Source organism: Dromiciops gliroides, chromosome 3 (assembly GCF_019393635.1).
Source record: "Dromiciops gliroides isolate mDroGli1 chromosome 3, mDroGli1.pri, whole genome shotgun sequence".
In the NCBI taxonomy this organism is placed as follows: Eukaryota; Metazoa; Chordata; class Mammalia; order Microbiotheria; family Microbiotheriidae; genus Dromiciops; species Dromiciops gliroides.
The window spans coordinates 520,414,644-520,430,936 of record NC_057863.1 but is presented as its reverse complement, the minus strand read 5'-3'; the positions used below and the strand labels follow the sequence as shown (position 1 = coordinate 520,430,936).

Genomic DNA, 16,293 nt, shown 5'->3' with positions numbered 1-16,293 from the left:
CCTCCTGACTCTAGGGCTGGTGCTCTATCCACTGTGCCACCTAGCTGCCCCTGAATTTCTTTATTTTCACAGGGCTTTTGAGTTTTATTACTTCATTTCTATAACACTACTATTACTACAACTACTGCCAGTAATAATAATAATAGTGAACATTTTTTGTTGCTTTTAAGGTTTGTAAGCACTCTGCATATGTTATCCCAGCATTCAAATTGTTCATGTACTTATTTCTTGGCACAAAATAAACTAAAAAGAAAAGTTCAAACCTTTCAACAACTTCAATGTCAAAGCAGAATCGTTTGTCGATTGAATCTGTCTTTCTCCGGATACAAGATTTTAATTTAAACATCTCTGGTGAGCTAGTCACAACACCATTCTGTAACAACAACAAAAACACATATAAAAACAATGAAGCAATTTAATCCAACAGCCATTTATTAAGCCAACATGTGCTTCTCCCTGTTCTAAAAGATGTGGATACAAAAAAAGAAAAAAGCCTTCAAAGAGCATATATTTTAGTGAAAAAGTGGAGGTGGGAATGAAAACAGAAGTTGTTATCCAAAGTTACAAGGATTATTCTGTAACGTTTCTGTGGAATCTGGAAAACCATGGAATTTATGCATATAACTATTGCCCTAACTTTCATTTTTTCCTAACAATTAATAGCCCGATAACTTAAAAATCAAACTCTTGTTTATATAAATAAAAAGGATTAGGGTATATTATAATTAATATTTTTATGTGTTCATGTTTATTTATGTACTCAAAAAAAGAATTAGTACTAAATCATAGCATATAATAATTAGGTACAAGGCGTATAATTTGCAAAAGAATAATAACTTTTCCCCCTGATCATTATGACATTCTTTAGGCCTTCTCAATATACCATGACTGGAATAAATTGTACAATTATTGTAAAAAATAGATGTTTAACCTGTAGCAGTCCCACAGTATGGTAACAAATCAGATTTTATAACTGCCCAAAAGATGGATAAGCTAAATACTGTCATTCAAATGGTATTCTATAGTCACAGTCTTACTGCAATGAATGATCATTGCCAAGTGACTTCTTTGTAGATGAGAGTACCTGTAACTGTTTTATGATGATGTTGATTTTTTTTTTGCCCAACAATGAGGGTTAAGTGGCTTGGCCAGGGTCACACAGCTAGTAAGTGTCAAGTGTCTGAAGCCACATTTGAACTCAGGTCCTCCTGAATTCAGGGCCGGTGCTTTATCCACTTCACCACCTAGCTGCCCCCCTTCACTTATGATTATTGGTTAAGTCTAAGAGAACATATAACAAATTGTGCCTTATAGCAATTAGTATCATAGTAACATTTCTGTGAATTTTTGTTAATTTTTCTGACAATAGTCTATCCCAAGATAATACTTGGTTTATTTGAACAATCTTAAGTAAAAAGAGTCTTGACTAGCAGCACAGCACTCAGGACTACATAGTTCACTGTTCTTTATACCATAATATTATTGCTTAATCTAAACTGAAAACTTCCAAAGGGTAGAAACTAGCTGTATCTAGACAGCACCCTGATAGAATTTAATCTGTTAAATAAATGTTCCTGCCCTTTTTTGGTTTCTTCTTCATTAATATATCCTTTAGTTTAATTCACTAAAATCTACTAATAACCAAACAGGATCCATGACAGTCTGTTTGTTTAAAGAAATGGAGCCAATTATATTAAACAAATTGCCAATATGCATGAACATATATAGTGAACACAAACTTCATTACTGGAATATTGTGAGAAAATAATGGGGTTCTATAAAACCCAGAGAGACTTGCCTGATCTTTCTTAAGGCCAGCCCAGAGTCAGTAGAATTTTAAAGGAAGTTAAACTCACTTTATGACTACCCTCAAGTCATGTCAATCAATGGACTTGAATGTTACTGGCCAATTTGCTTGGATCAAGGTGGAGTGACCCACCTCTACTTGAAACAGGTTAAAAACCCTCAAGAGGGGTCTTTTTACAGGCTCTTGCCTCTCCCACACTGCCCTCTATCTTAGGTATGTAGGACTTGCTCTCTATCCTAGGTATGTAGGACTTCTAACCATGTGCTCTCACTTTCTCTAACATTTAGTATACTTTAATAAATGCTGAATGCCCCAAACTGGTGCAGTAGCCTCTAATTTCAAAGTAACTATATATTAGAAACCCCAGCTAAATTCCCTAAAACCTGGGAAAGAGATAGGTACTCTCATAAATTTTTAAATGACACAATATACTTCAAAATTTATATCTTGAATTACAAAGAATTCCTACACTTAGCTACCCCACCTTTAAACATGCCCAGAGTAATGGGCACACTCTTTCCACTCTAACACATTAATAGGCAATCACTGAGTATAGCTTAAGCACTCAGATTTCTTTAGTACAGAGTACTGCTAATATGAAAACTGCATTACCACCAATGGAGGATAGAAACTCATTCTTTAAAGGTTTTCTTGGGCACTGAGAGGTAAAGAGATGTTGACAATGACCATGAAGCACTGACAAGACTTGAACCCAGGTCCTTTCACTACAGAGCCAGTGTTCTTTCCATTATACCATACTGCTCCAAAGACTTGGGTTCAAGTCTTGTACATAACATAGAAACAGCATGATTATGGGCAAGTCTTTTAAACACTCAGTGTCCAAGACAATTTTTAAAGACTGATTTGCTCTGTAGTCAAAGGATCTGGGTTCAAATTTTGCTTTGATACTTATCTGTATGATCCTGAGATTATACCTTGCTAAGCCTCAGTTTCTTTGACTATAAAATAAAAAAGGTTTGGCTAGATGGCTTTGAGCTCCTTTACTATTCCACCATGATCTAATCCTTAATTCCCAAGCCAGACTATTATCTACGACACCACACCAGTCCTTATTTGTGACACAAAATAAATTGCTGACCATTCTATCTGCTTATGTTTCAGTAAAACTGGAAAAAACAAAGATTGTGTCATTTATTAAGAATAACAATAATCAAAGAAAGATGATTAAATGTGCATAGATTAAAGCTTAAAACAGGGTTGCAGGGCTTTCCTACTTACCACTTTTCCACTGGACTTCATCTCTGAAATACTCATTGTGAATGTTTTGCTCCCTTTGTCATAAGTGCAGTAATGTTTAATCCACGTGAAGCCAAGAGGTCCTAAAATGAGAGAGGACAAGTAAGATTCTAGAACTGATAATATTATAGGAATCCAGGTGGCTGTATTGTTTCATGCCATGGAAGACATCATTACATCTTATTAAGATACTATTGGTTATGAGATTTGGGGTGCATCTAATCTACCCAGTCTGAACTAGTATAAGATGTTATTAAGATCACCGAGCACATCCTCTACCCTTTTTTTTTTTTTGGGTGAGGCAATTGGGGTTAAGTGACTTGCCCAGGGTCACACAACTAATAAGTGTCAAGAGTCTGAGGCCAGATTTGCACTCAGGTCCTCCTGAATCCAGGGCCAGTGCTCTATCCACTGTACCACCTAGCTGCCCCTCTACCCTTCTAATATAGCCTGGGGCAATCATAGTTTTAATAACCTCTCAATGTCCACCCCCAGAGCCTTATGGTGACAGCAAATGGTACTTTACTATCTCAGGGAATGAGGTTACAAAGAAGACATAGCTCCTTAAGAAATGGAATGGATATAGGGTAGCTGGAATAACATCACTATGTTGCTGAATGACTTCAAGGACTTCATCCCTACATTCATAACCTTCAAGGTAAATATTGCCTCTCTCTTGTTACAGTAGTCACCATTCATAATGTTCAAACCATCCCATGTGAGAGGGCTGAAGCACAGGTGTGACACCTAGTCTGGGTCCCAGGAGACTGCCTAAATTACCCATCCGTGAATCAGATGGAGCAACAAAACTATTAATGCATCTTGCTTACTAAGAGCACAGGTATAGAACAGCAGGTCTTAACATATCACAGGTTACTGGGGGATGTCTTTGGAAAATGACTTTTTTGTTCAGTGAAAATATATAAATGAATGGTTTCTCTGTTGCAATCTTACTTAACCAAAAAGTATTTATTACATGCCTACTATGTTGGAGGCACTATACAAAGTGCTAGGGATACAAAGAAAGTCAAGAAACAAACAACCCAGTCCCCAATCTCAAGAATCGACCAGTCTAATGGAGGAGAAAATGCACAAACAACAATGAACAAATAAGAAATATACAATATAAATTAGAGACAATCACAGAGGTTAACTTGAGACTTTTTGTGTTCCAACACCTTTGTGGGCAAAGTTCAGTGTGGAACATGCATTTAATTAATAAAATACAAGAGGTTAATAATTTTTCTGCTGCATTAATGAAATGTTATGAATGTCAAACAAATTTTGCAGTTGGAGGCATGGAACAATACCTTTTGAAGAAAAAATGAATGAAACATGGATAATTGGTTAACAACAATTACTATTTTAAATAATGAAATATAGCCTCTGATGTTTAATCTTTCTTTTCATTTTTTTTCCATCTTAAATATAATAGAGAGCCACTGAAGTTTCTAAAACAGGTGAGTGATGTGGTCAGATCTGTGCTTTTGGAAAATTATTTTGATAGCTGTGTGGAGGGATGATTGGAAATGGAAAGCCAGAAGAAATGAAGATAAGACAAAAATAAAGAGAGCAAGAAAGACAAAGGGCAAAAATGCCTAGAGATTAAAGTTTATTTACACATTTAGTCTCTATGCCTTAAGTTTTCCCTTACTAGAGTCCAGTCTCTACTCATCTATCAAACTGATCTTTTTTTCTTAATAGTATTTTATTTTTTTCCAATTGCATGTAAAGATAATTTTCAACATTAACTTTGGTAAGATTTTGAGTTCCAAATTTTTCTTACATTCTTCCTACTCTCCCCCCTCCCAAAGCCAACAAGCATTCTGATATAGATTATATACGTACAATACTGTTAAACATATTTCCACATTAGTCATGTTGAGAAAGAGGAATCAGAACAAAAGGGGAAAACCACAAGAAAGAAATAAAAAAAAATAAATAAACCAAAGGGGGCAGCTAGGTGACACAGTGCATAAAGCACAGGCCCTGGATTCAGGAGAACCTGAGTTCAATCCAGCCTCAGACACTTGACACTGTGACAATTGGAGTGATGCCACTTGCTGGAGAGTTACTGTAGGAAAGCTTCGCCATGAGGAGAAGGCCTCTGAGGGCAAGCCATGTGGCTTGGAAGGTCAGTTCCCTGGTGTCAGTAAGTGATGTTTGCTCGTGGGTACTGTCCATCAAAGCTACCAGCCAATTAGCTTGCAGTTGTGTGTGTGTGGGGGGGGGGGGGGAATGGGATGAATACGTTTTTTCACAGGAGGCGTATAGGTCTCTTGCTCTCTTCTCACTCGCGCTCTCGCTCACTTGCTGGCTGGCGCTCTCTCTCTCTCTCTCTCTCTCTCTCTCTCTCTCGCCAGGACCTCAGGGGGGAGTGGAGCAGGAGATGCTGGCTCCCTGAGATAGCTGAATCTAGACCTCTTTTTCTCTCTCTGCAACCAAATTCTTATGCTCCTTAATAAATGCTTATAAGTCTAAACTCTTGCTAAAGCTTCTAATTTATTGGTGACCACTCATTAGATTTTTAGACAGTATAGCTAGAATCTTAGCCACCATACAGATAGCAACTTTACAACACTTAACTAGCTGTGTGACCCTGGGCAAGCCACTTAACCCTCATTGCCCCACAAAAATAAAATAAAATAAAATAAAATAAACTGAAAATAGCATGCTTCAGTCTACATTCATACTACATAGTGCTTTTTCTAGATGTGGAGAGCATTTTTCATCACAAGTCTTTTGGCATTGCCTTGGATCATTGCATTGCTGAGAAGAGCTAAGCCTATCACAGCTGATCAACACACAATGTTGATGTTACTGTGTACAATGTTCTCCTGGTTCTACTCACTTCACTCAGGACCATTTCATGAAAGTCTTTCTAAGTTTTTCTGAAATCTTCCCGCTCATCATTTCTTACAGCACAATAGTTTTCCATTATATTCATATACCACAACTTGTTCAGCTATTTCCCAGTTGATGAGCATCCCCTCAATTTCCAATCTTTTGCCACCACAAAAGAGCAGCTATAAATACTTTTGTACATGTGGGTCCTTTTCCCTTTTTTATGATCTCTTTGGGAAAAAGACCTAATAGTGGTATTGCTGGGTCAAAGGGTATACACAGTTTTATAGTCTTTTGGGCATAGTTCCAAGTTGATCTCCAGAATGGTTGGACAAGTGCACAACTCCACCAACAATGCATTAGTGTTCCAATTTTCCCACATCTTCTCCAACATTTGTCATTTTCCTTTTTTGTCAGATTAGACAATGTGATGTGAGGTGGTACCTCAGAGTAGTTTTAATTTGTATTTTTTCTTATCAGTAGTGATTGAGAACATATTTTTTTTTAATATGGCTATAGATAACTTTAATTTCTTCATCTGAAAACTGCCTATTCATCACCTTTGATAATTTCTCAATTGTGGAATGATTTACATTCTTACAAATGTGTTAGTTCTCTATATATTTGAGAAATGAGGCCTTTATCAGAAAGAATCTATAAAAATAGTTTCCCACCTTTCTGTTTTCCCTTTTTTTTTTTGAGTCTTCCCAGCAGTTTTTGTCAAATAGTGAGTTTTTATCCCAGAAGCTGAAATCTTTGGATTTATCAAACAATAGACTGCTATAGTCATCTACTACTGTGTTTTGTGTGCCCACCATATTCCACTGATCCACCACTCTATTTCTTAGCCAGTACCAATAATTTTGATGGTTGCCACTTTACAATATAGTTTTAGATCTGGTACTTCTAGACCACCTTCTTTTGCATTAATTCCCTTGATATTCTTTTTTTTTTAAGTTTATTTATTTATTTGTTTGTTTGTTTGTTTATTTATTTAGGCAATTGGGGTTAAGTGACTTGCCAAGGGTCACACAGCTAGTAAGTGTTAAGTGTCTGAGGCCAGATTTGAACTCAGGTACTCCTGACTCCAGGGCCGGTGCTTTATCCATTGCACCACCTAGCTGCCCCTCCTTAATATTCTTGACCTTTTGTTCTTCCAGATGAATTCTGTTATTATTTTTTCTAGTTCTATAAAATAATTTTTGGTAGTTTGATTGGTATGGCACTGAATAAGTAAATTGATTTAGGAAGAATTGTTATTTTGATTATATTATCTCAGCCTACCTATGAGCAGCTGATTTTTTTTTCCATTTGTTTAGATCTGATTTTATTTGCGTGATATTTTATATTTCCTTCTATTTTTTTCATTCTTTTGATTTTGTTCGACTGATTCCTGCTGTCTGGTAGAGTCATTATGTTCCACCTGCCCAATTCTAATTTTTAAAGAATAATTTTCTTCAGTCAACTTTTGTACCTCCTTTTCCATTTGGCCAATTGTATTTTTTAAGGAATTGTTTTCTTCAACCAGTTTGTGCTTCCTTTTTAAAGCTATTGCCTTTTTTCAGAATTCTCTTGCATAACTTCCATGTTTTCCCATTTTTTTTCCTTCTACTTCTCTTATTTGATTTTTAAAATCCTTTTTGAGCTTTTACAAGAAGGCTTTTTGGTGCTCAGACCAATTTATCTTCTCATTTGAGGCTATGCAGGTAGGCCTTTTGACAATGCTGTCGTCTGCTGAGTTTGTTTTTAATCTTCCCTGTTGCCACAGTAGCTTTCTATGTTGAGGGTTCTTTTCTGTTTCTTATTCATATTTTAGCCTATTTCATGACTTTTAAAGAAGACAAAATACAGTCCCTGCCTTCAAGGAACTTACAACCTAACAGGGGACACAATATATACAAAGCAAACTATATACAGGATGAATAAATAATTGATAGAAGGAAGGCACTGGAGTTAAGAGGGGATGGGGAAGGCTTCCTAAAGGAGGTGGGATTTTAGTTTTGCTTTAAAGGAAGCCAGGGAGATCAGAATTATTACTTTGCTATTTTGGGGAAAGGTAAATTTTAAAATAATCTCACAATCATCTTGTCAGCATTTTTCTACTGAAGGGGAAAAATAAGGGGTGGAAAACAAAGCAAAACAAAACACCAGAGTAACCAATTCCAGAATATTGAAACAATATTTAAACCAAGAGTTTCATCATGTCTTAATTTAAACTTCTTATTAATATTTATGATTGAGAGTAGAAAGGGATTTTAAAAATCTACTTCAGTCCTCTCATTATATAGATGAGAAATCCGGGTTGAGAAATAAAAATAAAGATAGTTAGCATTTATATATATATTTAAATTTTGAAAAGCACTTTACATATTTTCTTATATGATCCTCACAACAATCCTGAGAGGTAGGTGGTATTATTATCCCCATTTTATAGATGAAAAACTTGAGATTGGAAGAGATAGAGCGACTTTCCCTGGGTTACAGAGCTCATTAAGTATCTGAGGCCAGATTCAACCTCAAGGCCTCTAGTCTCTAAGTCTAACATAATAGCATCTAACTGCACCAAGAAAGAATGTGACCTGCCTATGGCTAAAAGAGTAGTAAATTGAATTTAAGAATTTAAACAAAGATGTTCTGACTTGAAATTCATGACTATTCCCACAATACAATAATGCCTTTTACATCAGATGGGGCAGTATCTCTTTACTATGACAATTCAGGTCAACCTGTAGTGCTTGCAGCAGTCCAGAAGGGGCCAGATGAAGAGTGTTGTTGGTGTTTTTCACTTGTTCAATCATGTCTGAATGTCCATGTGGTTTTCTTGGAAAAGATAACTGGAGTAGTTTGTCATTTCTTCCTCCAGTGGACTCATCATCTTGTCAGAACTCTCTACTTTGACCTGCCTATCTTTGGTAACCCTGCATTGCATAGCTCATAGTTTCATTGAGCTACATAAGCCCCTCCACCATGACATGGCAGTAATCCAGAAGGAAACAATGGCGTGGATAGATAGGTACAAATCTATAGCATCCCCTGACTCCAGATTAAGTAATCCCAAGTATATGTCCTATTGACAGTAAGAAAGTAGCCATTTTCATATCCAAAGAATACTATGGAGCTGGAGAATTATAGCATTGGTTATGGTGGTGGGAGATCCCACAGAAGTCATCTGGTCCAATCAAATTACAAAGCTATAAAATCCTGAACAGTAGTTATCCAGCTTCTATCCCAAGACCTCCAGCAACAGAGAGCTCTATCTCACAAAGAAAGCCAATAGCTATGTAGGTGTCTCAGAAATTAAAAATAAATGTTCATATCTTCTTCTTACAACAACAACTTTAAAGTCTTCTCAGATGCATGATGGTATACATTAAGAGGATCATTTTCCTTTGAAAACTAGGTCTGAGAAAGTAGCATTTATTGAGTGATTATGGATTATGCGGCATTCTAACTGAAAAGGCAGTTAGGGTGTATGTATAACTAAGAAGGAAGTTAAAAGTATTCACAATTGAGAAATTCCTTTTTCTACTGCTTTCAGAAATTATTTTTTGCAAGAAATCAAATAACTGTCTTTGTTGTATGGTGTGTATTTATCATAATGCTATAATGCTTCTCCTCCTCACATGCACCTCCTGATCTCCCTGCCTTCCTTCAAGTCTCAACGAAAATCCCACCTTCCACAGGAATCCTTTCTCAATACCTCTGAATTCTAGTGCCTTCCCTCTATTCCTAAATTTCCTATTTATCCTGTATATAGCTTGCTTATACACTTTTGTTGACTTGTTTTCTCCCCCATTAAATGTGGGCTGTGTAAAGAATTAATTGTGATTTGAGGTTTCTATGACACCATCTTTGGCTAAAATTAGAAGCACTGGCACGTGCCCAGGCCAGCCTCAGGCGCTGCTGCCTACGCGCATGGTGCTCTACCCACCGACTGTGGCTGTTGCCATGGTGCTGCAGCTCACCATGTGCTGACACCTACATCAGCCTGGCCAAATTACCATGATTAGAAGCCTGGTGAGGATAGTCAGGTGACCTTCAGTGTGCGAAAGCTGGGAGGCTGGCAGTTCTACAGCCGCCTGTTAATTCTGTCAATCAGGGCTGCCAGCCAATTAGCTTGGGGCTGTGTGTGTGTGGCCGCCTGTTCCCTGTGAGAAAGGGTGTTGCGAGGAGAGAGAAGGGAAGAGAGGGAGCAAGATGTTTGAGCACTGTGCAGCAAGTTCTCTTTGAAATTGCTGCTTTCTGGGTAGTGGTGAGTTGTGGATTGTATCTTTTTCCTTCCCCTATTCCCTTTTTTCTTTATCCCTAGTTCTATTAACCTTATTTCTGTTTTAAATTTGTTCCCATTAATAAATCCTGTTTTGTTTTTTAAAGAGGCTGTTAATCTCCTTTCTTACCTCAATATTATGGTGAGCTGCCTAATTAACACTCCCCAATTAAAATTTGGCCTCTAGAGCTGCTTGGGGGTAGGAACAGTCTTTTGCCACTTTCTGTATTCTTTTTTTTTTTGTGTGTGAGGCAACTGGGGTTAAGTGACTTGCCTAGGGTCACACAGCTAGTAACTGTTAAGTGTCTGAGGCCAGATTTGAACTCAGGTCCTCCTGAGTTCTCTATCCACTGCACCACCTAGATGCCTCCCCACTTTCTGTATTCTTAACACTTAGCACAGTGCCTGGAACATAGTAGACAATGAATGCTGATTCACTGCTATGATGTTAAGAGAAGATGGCCATGTACTGTGCCTGAATGAGACAACCTTTGCCTTTGGGAAGAGCTCTTTCCATGATGGGTAATAATTTGAAAGCATTTTTTAAAACAAAGCATAGTGCGAAAAATATCATAATCAATATTAAAACAATAGAGAAATTACATAAACTGTGGAAAAAAGGATGACTGACCTCGCAAGAGTTGGAGTTTTTATAACCACGAATAAAATTAATGACTGGAACCCTTCAAAATAAGTGGTCTTTAGTTTTGTCTTTTGCTACTTAATGAAGCAAGCATATCCCCCACACACACACACACTTTTTCTCCTTACCTTTATATAAGTCAAGAATGTGCACTGTTTTCATTTTTTATTTCACTCTTTAGAGGAGTTAGATGTGCCTTCTATAATACATCATGCTGAAATTAGACAACACCTAAGTTTTATTTTAGCCCAACTATGTACCAATCTTCCAATAAGAAAGCTTATTATTTAGTGACCCAGACTCTGTAGGAAAGAGTGGGTATCTATTTCATGGACTTTTAATTAGATTTACAACTTAGAACCTTCTTCTTCCAGCGTTTCTCCATTTTGGGTATATGAAACTGAAAACTTGAAATATTCTAGTCATCACTGTGATAAATGGTATTATTGCTGGCCAGGCTTCAAAAGCACTTACTTAAAGCCAATGAACTTATATATAAACATGTTTAAATGGAGAAAAATGCAAAGGAATCAAAAGTATTTTGTATTAATGAGCCCCTAGGGTCATATTTAATTTTAATGCACAAAATCCCCCTAATTTTAAAGCTATGGGGTATAAAGAACATTATAAAACATAAAGGATTAATGTAATTATTTTCAATTCAGACTTGAATCAATTTATTGTTCATAGTTATTCACAGTTTTATAATATTTGTGAATAATTCTGATATATAGGTTGTAATACACCAAAACAGAAAATTTATTACAGGAATTTTAAGGCTACAGACATACTTCTCATGCCATTTCCATTCTGTAGACATAAATTTGTGGGATAATATCATTATTTAGAGACAGTATGGTATAATGTATGGAGTGCTAGTCTCTGACCCAAAACGATAGAGGAAGAAGATAAAACATGAAATAATGTATAGAATAATGGTTGTTAACTAAGCAGGTATTTCACGAAAAAGTGTTTTTGGTTCATATAACATTCAGTCTAAGTAGTATTTTTCATGGTTTATAAATAGAGAGGCAGCTTCATAGAGTTTATTTTAAAAAGTCTACCACAAAGCCAGGAAGATTTCAGTTTAGTCCTGTCCCTGACAGACATTGGCTACGGGAGTCAGACAACTCACTTAATATTTCAGTACCCTGAAACAATTCTCCAAGAATATAAGGAGCAGAGAAAGTGCTGACCTGCACTGGAATAAACCATTTCCTATCCATATCAACAGTAACATCTAGGTTGTTTAATGATTTCTTTTCCCATGGATATCCTAAACTCAAAAATGTGTACATTTGCTTTTTTTTTGGGGGGGGGGGGAGGGTTAAGTGACTTGCCCAGGGTCATACTGCTAGTGTGTGTCAAGTATCTAAGGCTGGATTTGAACTCAGGTCTTCCTGAATCCAGGGCCGGCGCTTTATCCACTGTGCCACCTAGCTGACTCCCATACATTTGGTTTTTGGGTTTTTTTTAAACATTTGCTCTTAATATTCATTGCACATATTATTTTCTTTTGAGTTTTCCTGGGATTGAGGCAGCTGTCCTCAGATGTTATCAGGATCAGAAATTTATAATGTACTAAAAGAGGTTTAGAAGTTTTAAAAATATATCTTTGGGGGGGGGGAGGGCTGTGCCCAACATAAAATCAAAACAAATTAAATTACCCCCAAGCCGGTAATATGAGATTACTGAGGAGCAATTTGTTTGCACTATTGAAATATGTTATAATGTATTAATATTGCTAATCATCTTCATCCTAATTCTCATTCTCCTGTTCCTGTTCCTGTTCCTCATAATCCTTTATTCTGGAAAAGTGCTTTCAAATCAACAAGTCATTTTCCAATCAATTAAATAAACTTATTTACCACATACAGTGTGGCATTACTAGGGCTAAAAAACAATAAACAAACATGAAATATCCCCACACCTTTGAGAAATTTAAATTCTATTGGAAGAAAGAAGAAAAGAGTAGACATAATACATATTAAGTAAATATATCTCAATTTGAAGAAAACACTAATAATCAAGATAGGTTCAAGTAAGGCTTCCCTAAAGAGGTGACACCTGAGTTGAGTCATAAAGGAAGATAAGCAATCTTAAAAGCAAAAAGCAGGAGTATGTCCTGGCATAAGAGATACTTTATGTGAATTCATGGAGACAGGAAATGGAATATAAAGTTTAGGAGAACACTGAGTACTCCAATTTTCCTGGAATATACAATGAGTGAATGAGAGTGATAGGAAAAAGGTCTGAGAAGGTAGGCTCAGTCAGACTGTGGAAAACTTGAAATGCCAAGCTAGGAAGTTTGCATTTTACCCTAGAAGCAATAAAAGAAGAAAGAATGGGGTAAGTGGTATTATGTATCAAGAAGAGGTACTGATGTGAGGAAATCCAGGACCCAGAAGGCTGTGGTGCAGATCAATAAAAACAGAAAAAGAAGCAATTTTTGTGGTGGAGTAAGCAATGGATCAATTGGACAGAAAGAGAAAACAGATTATGAGCCTGGGAAATAGATCACAAGTCTGGCAAAGAGGCATGATCTAGTAGTCATGAAAAATTTAAACTGCCCTGAGACCTACTGTAATCCTTTCTCTGCCAAAAGAACAGCTCATCATTTCTTGATTTGCCATAATGAAAATTTCATCCTTCAAAAGGTGGAGGAATGAAAAAAGAAGATTTTTAAAAATTAGATCTGATTTGTACTAACAGGGAAGACTCAGATTCTAGCATAGAAATAATGGAAATGTTGACAGGAAATTATCACTCCCTATGAGAGTTTGGAATAGCAATGGGGAATAAAGTCTAGTATAGTCTGAAATGAAATGAGATTTTAAGAAAGCAGATTTCAAAGGGTTTAGGGGGAAGGATAAATAAGATTTCATGAACTAAAATTCTATGGGGAATGGCAGCAGAAGCAGGATAAGGAAGTTGTCAAAAATGAAATTGTGAACACGGAAAGAAAATTTATTCCAATGAGGGGAAAGAGGGTAGTTATTTGAAGATATGGATTTAGAAACAGGTACTCATTATAAATGTTCCTAGGAACTCTATTCCAATCATTAGAGATAAGGCCCTATCTCCATAGCACTACTCTTATAGTACTCAAAAGTGTAAAATGCCTTTCTTCCATATGCAGCCACCGAAATAGGCATTTAAAAAATCAATTGTATTATTGGTTTGTGTGAATGATAGATTTCTGTACAATGGCTTACAACTATTGGTACCTAGATTAGATCAATAAAATAATTTAAAAACTAAACAAACTATTTTCTATCATTTTTCCTCACTATGTAAACATAATCTTATTTGTTGAGGTCAAAGGAGGTTACCCCAACTAAAAGTCTTCTATGAGCTAAAAACGCACAACTACCTTTTTCCAGGCAGGACTAGACCTTCCCCAGAGGGAAATGTCTCTAAGGTTAATATGAGTTGTGGTAACTATTGCTTGAAAGGGGACATAAAGAATTTCAATAGATCAAAAAAAAATCTTCTCAAAGAATTAGAAGAGCTGAACCTAGGACACTGATGATATTTCTCTATCTGATGCTTATTCTGTGTTTGCTCAAGGAATTTAATCAACTTCAGCATTACCTTAAACATAATAAAAATTTTTTAATGATGAAATGGTAACCTTTTGGAACTTTGGGTGTAGGAGATTATCATCTGCAACGTCCTGCATAACAAGATTATATAATGTGATATACCCCCATGAATTAATAGTAATAATAATAATAATAATAATAATAATAATAATAATAATAATAATGCAATAGAGCAGTAGCTGAGGTAGTGGTCATGTGCGATGGAAGGCTGAGGTTTATATGGTACTGTTATTAGTTATAAATATATTTCAACTAATGAGCTTAACCTGGAGAACCAAAATCTGAGTAAAACCAAGGCCAGTTTACAGAGAATTAGGAATAAGAGCCACAAGATTGACTGGGTAACTCAGAAAAGAGCAGACACATGTCAGACAACTCAAAGACCCTGATCAGAACTTGGACAATGGATACGAGTTTTCAGGTCAATCCAGGACAAGCTTGGGAAAAACCAGTTAGATTTCAGAAGCCAGAGTACTATTTTTCTTACAGATAATGGTGAACACTGACATGCTGTTTGAGATTAGTGCTTATGTCCTTGAATGAATGTGGCAAAGGATAAATCCATTTTAGAGCTTAAACTTAGTAGCAAAAATCTTCATTTAAAAGTTCATATAACATAAAAAAAAGTCTCTCTCTAGATAAATCACCTTTGCACTCACATAATTGTGGGCCCCCCCTAATAGGGTCCATTTAATTTAATTCTATATCTAGTCATCTTTCAGTATAAAATTGGCTAGTTATTTAGTGTCAAGTTGGCACTCTGAAGTCTGAATGGAAGGTTAGGAAATAAGTGTCAAGAATAGCTGAGTATTATAATTGGTTCTCACTCAGGGTTTTGGGTTTTTTTGGGGTTTTTTTTTTTTTTGGTCACATACAGGTTAATGAAACTCCATCTCAAGTTTTATAGATAAGGTACTATCTCCACAGCATGTCACTGTGCCCAGCTGATTGCATCATTCTGCCATTGGCCCTGGTACTCCACCTACACCCTCAATTTTTCAACTCTTGCTCTGGGAACAGTGAATAAATCAATACTGCCATTAATTCTGGAAAGGGCATGACAATCTAATCCTATTCTGCTTCAATGGACTTCCTTGTGATTCTCCAAACCAAAATTCCTTTCCCCGCCCCCTCCCTACTCCCCTTTATAAATAAAACCTCATTAGAATATAATATCCCTGAAGGCAAGAACTTTCTTGCTTTATATTTGTATTACCAACAGATAACTTAAAACATTCTTTAGCACTAAGCAATTTCAAGCTCTCCCTCTCAAGATGTAACTAACCTGGTCAGCAGTTAGTACAATAGTTATTAAATGGCAAGTTTCTTTTTTTTTTTTCCTTTTGCTTACTGGTAAATCATAAGATTTGACTCACGTTTCTCTTGTACGTAAAGATACCCTTCCATTGTCCACTGACTTGGAGGACGGTAATCTTGATTTGCAGCTTTCATTCTCTGCATTAATCTCTCTACCTCTTGACGAGTACTTTCAAAATTATTCCTTGTCTGAAATAGAAAGAAAAATCAATTTGATACTTCATTTAGAAGTCGGTATATAAACCAAGGGTCAGGAATCTCTGGCTGGAAAGTCAGACCTGAATTTCAACTTCCATTTCTTGCGGTCTATAAGGCAACTGTCAAACAGAAATATCACCGATTATTCTTATAGCTGCAAAGATGCAACAAAGGTTCAAATAATTTTGCAGTAGCATTTTAACATGTTAAGAATTTATCTCTGTGTCTCATCATAATATATTACATGTCTATCTTTCTACATGTTCCAGTTTCTGTGTCTGTTTTTTATACCTTCTTCTATCTTTGTGTGCATTTCTCCATCTTTTTGCACCTTCTTTTTTCTCCCTCTCTCCAC

General features: G+C 36.3%; 1 protein-coding gene across 1 annotated transcript in view; it reads right to left on the bottom strand.

Annotated features, from left to right (window-relative positions):
• The window catches only part of ARHGAP42 (Rho GTPase activating protein 42), a 401,124-nt gene that overhangs the window by 82,100 nt on the left and 302,731 nt on the right, over positions 1-16,293 (bottom strand). Inside the window, exons 8-10 of the mRNA XM_043997378.1 lie at positions 15,800-15,929; positions 3,047-3,147; positions 264-373 (exon numbers count right to left, since the gene is read on the bottom strand). Coding sequence (XP_043853313.1) covers positions 264-373; positions 3,047-3,147; positions 15,800-15,929 — 341 coding nt within the window. The remainder of the gene's footprint in view (positions 1-263; positions 374-3,046; positions 3,148-15,799; positions 15,930-16,293) is intronic.